Source organism: Vicia villosa, linkage group LG3 (assembly GCF_029867415.1).
Source record: "Vicia villosa cultivar HV-30 ecotype Madison, WI linkage group LG3, Vvil1.0, whole genome shotgun sequence".
Lineage (NCBI taxonomy): Eukaryota > Viridiplantae > Streptophyta > Magnoliopsida > Fabales > Fabaceae > Vicia > Vicia villosa.
Genome location: NC_081182.1, coordinates 59041984 through 59048035, shown reverse-complemented (window position 1 = coordinate 59048035; position 6052 = coordinate 59041984). Strand labels below are relative to the sequence as shown.

General features: G+C 36.3%; 1 protein-coding gene across 1 annotated transcript; it reads right to left on the bottom strand.

The window, feature by feature from the left end:
• Window positions 1-694: 694 nt before the first annotated feature.
• Window positions 695-1723, bottom strand: LOC131655866 (uncharacterized). Its single transcript, XM_058925666.1, has 2 exons — window positions 1219-1723; window positions 695-1128 (listed from the first exon to the last, which is right to left on the bottom strand). Exons 1-2 carry the CDS (start codon window positions 1687-1689, stop codon window positions 922-924), a joined length of 678 nt encoding a protein of 225 aa, XP_058781649.1. The 5' UTR covers window positions 1690-1723; the 3' UTR covers window positions 695-921.
• Window positions 1724-6052: the final 4329 nt, after the last annotated feature.

Sequence of the window (6052 nt, the reverse complement as noted above, 5' to 3'; positions counted from 1 at the left end):
AATAGGATTGATCTAGTTTACAACAGTAAAAAATGTGTAGGCTCAGCAAAAGGTAAACAAAAGTCGGTGATGTTGCTGATATGTTAAGTTGGATTTGATGATAGATTTGCAAAGTGATTGCATTAAGAGGACCCGTTATGCAGAACTTAGAATTTAGCATGGTCTTAATAGCAGCATCAGTGTTGGCAATGTGGGCAGTACTCCAGAAGAAATAGATAGCATGTTTCCATTGGTGGGGTTTGGATGAACATAAAGCAACTTATTTTGTATGATGGAAAATAAAACTATTTTTAATGAACATATTGTGTCGGTAAAAATCAGTGCATGTGGCTCATTGTTCTTTTAATGGCAGTGTAAGTGTTATTACAAGATTGATCAAAGTTGATTTGCAATATAGGAGATGTTCACTGCAAATACTTGTGGGGCTTGGCAAGAATGTATCAGTCTATTGGATCCAACAGTGTAGAAGATAGATTTGTTTAGGTTGTTGGGTGTTGGGATTGTAAGATAATTTTATCGAATTATATGTGTATGTTGTTATCTGTTTTGTCTTGCTTTTGGGCATAGCATACAAACAATTATAAAACTAAATATTACTAATATGATGTATTTAGTATATATATAGACCAGATACATTTAATAAATCTAAAAATTAAAATTTGTTTATAATATAAAACAGAGAGAGTTTCCATCATCATGCTCTAGTCTCTATGGAACTTAGCTTGTATAGTCTAATGCCAGTTTCAAATTTTAATATGTGTTTTTCTATGAAAAGAAATTTGGTTATAATCAAATGCATGTTCAAAAGAACAATTATCAATTAGAAGTCTCTAAGAAAATTGACTAACACATGAAACATTCTGAATATGCATGCATGCATGATTACGTAAAGAAACCTTATTACCATGATGCATGTGTTTGTTAGGTTTTAATGGAACATGATTTGACCACAGGCGGTCCATCTTCCGTAAACCGTTTCCAGACATGGGCCTGGAAAGTTGTAATAGGGCTGTCTAAAGGATCGACATGGGTAGCAGCATCTTTTGCTTCAAAGGTAATGAAATAAGTAATGTGAGGAATACGACATCGGCATGCTTTCACAAGGTCATGAAACACGTACTTTGAACCCTAAATAAAGCAACAGTATATTAACAAATAAGTTATCAAATGAATACAATTACATATACATATCGGTTTGGTGGTTAAATAGTTTCGAACCTGATCACCATTGTACTTTTCCAAAGAAAATTTGGAAAGTTCGATAAGAAGATCGCGAACATCATCATCGATAATCATAGGTTTGGGAAAGTTATTGCCGCATCTATTTGCTAAGGGTGGAACAGGGATAGCATCGAAGGGACTTAGGTTTGCAGAGAGATGTAAATAATCAGCCATTGCCTTTTCTTCTTCCTCTTCTTGCTTAATCCGAGCCTTATTCTTATAAATAAAGCGGGAACACCCAAAATAATAAGGGCGAGGGTAATCGTCAAACCGCTTTGCGAAGTCATCATAAACCAGATCTTCATATGGTTTCTCTGTATGATCCCAATCAAGGAATTCCGGTTCTGATTCCGAATCAGATTCCGGTTCGGATTCCCCTTCCAATTTCGGACGTTTTCCTCTTTCATCGCAGCTTTCCGAGGGCTGACTTATGACTCCGAGCAAGTTGGTATCCAACTCCTTCGACATTCGGGCAGACGGATTGAATAATAATTCACCTTCAATATTTGTAAACCATAATCTAACACATCAGTCTTCTTCTTATTATAAATCAAAAAGCTGAGTTTTCTTTTTTTAGTTTGGGGTTGGGCTTTTCCAATAGACACAACCCCAACACCTGTACTAACACACAACTAATTATATTTTTTTTATTAATTTAAAATTAAAATAAAATTGTCTCTCTCCTCTTTTATCTCAACCACCCTATGATGCCAATTAAAAAAGAAATTAAAATTTAAAAAAAATTATATTCTCTCTCTTTTCATTGGTTGTTCCAATGAAAATATGGGTTTAGGTTCGTAATATTTTTATTTAATATTTTTGTTTTTTATTTATGAATTTAATATATATGCATCAATATTATAAAATTAAAATATTTTATAATATCAATTTATCATATAATAGTTGGATCTTACATTATATTTAATATTAAAATATTTTATAATATCAATTTATCATATAATAGTTGGATCTTACATTATATTTAATTTTTATTTTAATTATAATTAAACTCTAAATCGATAAATCAATTGTAATTTTTTTATATATTGACTAGCGTCCAGTCGGGCACCTCCGTGTCCATCTGTGCGCTTTTTTTATTTCGCTAACATGTGGAAATATTAACCGGTTCTTTTGTGTAAGTTTGATTTATTATAAACTAACGTCCAGACGGACACTCTCGTATCCTTCCGTTCGCGTTTTTTATGCACTAACGTGTAAAAATATTAACATTTTTTTTAAGTTTGATTTTAGTATAAACTATTTGTATGACAAAACATGTTGTATGTATTCTGATAAATATTAAACTTTGAGTACAATATGTATTATTCTGGAATCAAACCAATAAAGCAGTCATTTATAATAGATGAACTACGTATACAGTATACACAGTAGAGATAACTATATAGTATATGTTTGAAGAAATTGTAGTAATATTAATATATAACTAATTTAATTTAGAGAAGGTGAGATGAAAGATAACACCAACCTACATATTTTTTTCTGCACTTTGGACATTAAACACAAACGGCATGTTTTAATTAAGAGTGAAAGAAATTAACTGCCACAAACTGCACTCTTATGTTTTATATAAAGTTTGAAGTGAAATGATACAAAAATTTGAATTGATGCCGTTAATAAATGAATTATGGTTGCAATTTTACACATAAAAATTATAACTACTTATGTGATGGAAAAAAACTACCCACTATGAAGCATTTTTTTGTGCTATTTATTTATTTTTTATTTTTTTAATAAAAATAAATTAAATAATTGTTTATTTATTGTAATTATTAAATGATAAAAGATATTTTAGGAATGAAAAAAGAGTCAGTCCAAAATCTTGTATCTTCTTTATATATAGTTATAAATGAGTGTTTGTAGAGTTTTTGGTGGACAATATAATTATTGGTGGTAAAAAAATACATGTCAATTTGCCAAGGTTCAAAAGGGATTCTTACAGGAGAGTAAAGGGTCATGGGGAGCCTGTGTTGGGCAAGATTGGGGTTCCACGAAATAGGTTTCACCCTGTCAATAATGGAATTCCAAGGTCTGAGGCTGGGAAGGGCCACTCTTATGCTGAGGTCGTGGGAGGGAGTCAACAGGATAACGTTTCGAAAGTGTCGGAGAACATGTTGGTGCTTCAATCCTCGGAAGCCTTAAGAGGCCGGTTGGAGAGAGCATTTGTGGGCAAAGCCCGTATTCCGGGTTCGGCTCATATCATCCAAACTCAATTCGAAATGGAATGAGTTTTCGCTGTTAAAGTGTCCCCTATGGGTAGCAATTGGTGTCTGCTAGAAGAAAATGAGGAGGGCTTTATTGAAGATCTCATTGGTGAAGGAGAGGTGTGGTGGAAGACTTGGTTTTCGGAGATCAAAAAATGGGAACCTGGTGCTGTGGATCAGCATAGAGATGTGTGGATTCGGATTTACGGGATCCCTCTCCATGCTTGGAGTTTTGACTGTTTTACGGCATTGGCTGAACAATGGGGGAGATTCTTATGCATTGATGAATCCACGGCTAAAGGAGAGGCGTTTGACGTCGCGAAAATTATGATTAACGTGCCTATTGCTTGTCTGTTTCCTGATTTTGTTCATATTAATCTTGATGGACTGGTTTTCAAGCTTTTAATTAGAGAAGATGCTCAGGGCCTGTTTAGAACTTCTACTAAGGCACCGGCTGGTTCTTCGCGCAATAGTAGTTCCTCTGACTCGGTAGCAGAGTGGTGGAGCGATCATGATGGTAAGGTAGGGAGTATGTCGGACAACATTGAACAATTTTCTGAGAAGAATTTGGAAGTGAAAAACGTTAAAGTGGATGGAGTGTTACGGTCCGATACTAATGCTGTGAGGGAATCTACCGCACATATTCCGGCTGTCAAGAAGGCTCCTCTGGTAGGCAATCTTGCTGTTAGAGGAATTTTTGATAAGGCCATTGAGAATGTTAGAGGTTGTTCCCAGTTATCTATTTGTGGAGTTCCGAATAGAGGATGCACTTCTATTGAGTGCTGCGATTCTGTTTCTCACTGTGTGAGGGGCAACGAAACAACGCTTGGCTCAGCTGTCTTGCGGTTGGATAATTTGGGTGTTGGATCGACCGGGACAGTGCTGGAGCAGATTAAGGTGGCAGGCAGTGCGGATTTTCCTGGGACAGCTTTGTCGCCAGTTTTAGTTGCCAGAGGGGAGGTGCAGGCTGAGGCGTCCCAGTCCAAGGTTGGTTGCACAATAGAATGTGGGGGATGTAATTCTGTAAGGAAGAAAATAAGGTACAGATTCATGGATGAAGTGGGCAAGAAGTCTTGTAGCGGCAAGGCTGGGAATAAAGAAATCATTACTGTTTGCGATAGGATAAAGACTAATAATGTTGGGCAGCGGGGCACAATGGCTGAAGATAGTAGTGTGGGTGCATCTTCCAAGTGTTATGGTAATCAACAAGAGGAGTCAAACATATTTAGGAATAATAATAGACAATGGGATTTTCTCAAAAGGGATGTCGGAGATAAATTATTGGAGGCGATTGTGGCATTGGGGGTGGTGGATGTGAATGGAAGGAACAATCTTGCTAGGAGAATTGAAGATTTGGGAAAGGGAACCAATATAGCATTGGAGTGTAGGAAGGAGCATAACAAAGTGTCTCAATGATTATTGGTTCTTTGAACATTAGAGGGGGAGCAAATGCGCTCAAAAGAAGGAGAATTAGTTATTTGATTAACAAAGGTAGTGCGGATATTTTCCTTTTGCAAGAAACTAAGATTTCCAATATGGTGGAGGATTATGCTAATAGTTTTTGGAGACACTCGGAGATTGGTTTTTCCTTTGCCAACTCGGAAGGTAGGTCGGGTGGTTTGATTACGATGTGGAAGAAAAACATCATGGATGTTTTGTTTAGTTTTAAGGGGGGAGGGTATTTGGGGTTAAAAGTTTGTTGGAAGGAGGACTTTTATTATGTGGTTAACATGTACTCTTCTTGTGATTTGTCTAAGAAGAAGGTTTTGTGGGAGAAATTGTTAGACTTGATGAGAATTTACTCCGATGGGGAATGTTTATTAGGCGGAGACTTTAATGCTATAAAGAATGCTAGAGAACGTAAAGGGAGAGTGGGAGGGAGCTACAAGAAGGAGACGGAACTTTTTGCCGAGTTCATTCATAAGAGCTCCTTGGTGGACATTCCGTGTAAAGGGAAGAAATTTTCGTGGAATAGTGGTGATGGCAAGTCTATGAGTAGGATTGACCGTTTCTTAATTTCCAACGTGGTGGTGAATCGGTGGGACGTAATTGGTCAATTGATAGGCGATAGAGATATTTCGGATCATTGTCCTATTTGGATTATGTCGGATAAATGTAATTGGGGTCCGAAACCGTTCAAGTTAAATAATGAATGGTTTTCCTTCGATTCTTTTATACCTTTTGTGGAAAAGGAGTGGAAGTCTTTGAAAGTGGAAGGAAGACCCGATTATGTTTTGAAAGAGAAACTCCGGATTCTAAAAGATAAACTCAAAAAGTGGAATAAGGAAGTCTTCGGTAAGATTGATTTGGATATAGATAAAGGGGTTCGAGACATAAATATTGGTGATGAAAGGTTAGCCTCCTTCCCTAATTCTAATTCTTTTCATTCCTTGGAAGATAGTGTGGAGGCTAGAAAAGAGGCGAGTAGTAGTTTTTGGAGGAACTTGAGAATTAAAGAGAACATGCTTCTTCAAAAATCTAATTTGAAATGGCTTAAAGAAGGAGATTCTAATAGTGGTTTTTTTCATAAGGTGATGAAGAGTAAAAGAAGGCATAATCATATCGGTCAGATTATTGCATCGGGTTCCTTGGTGGAGTCGGTGGAGGAG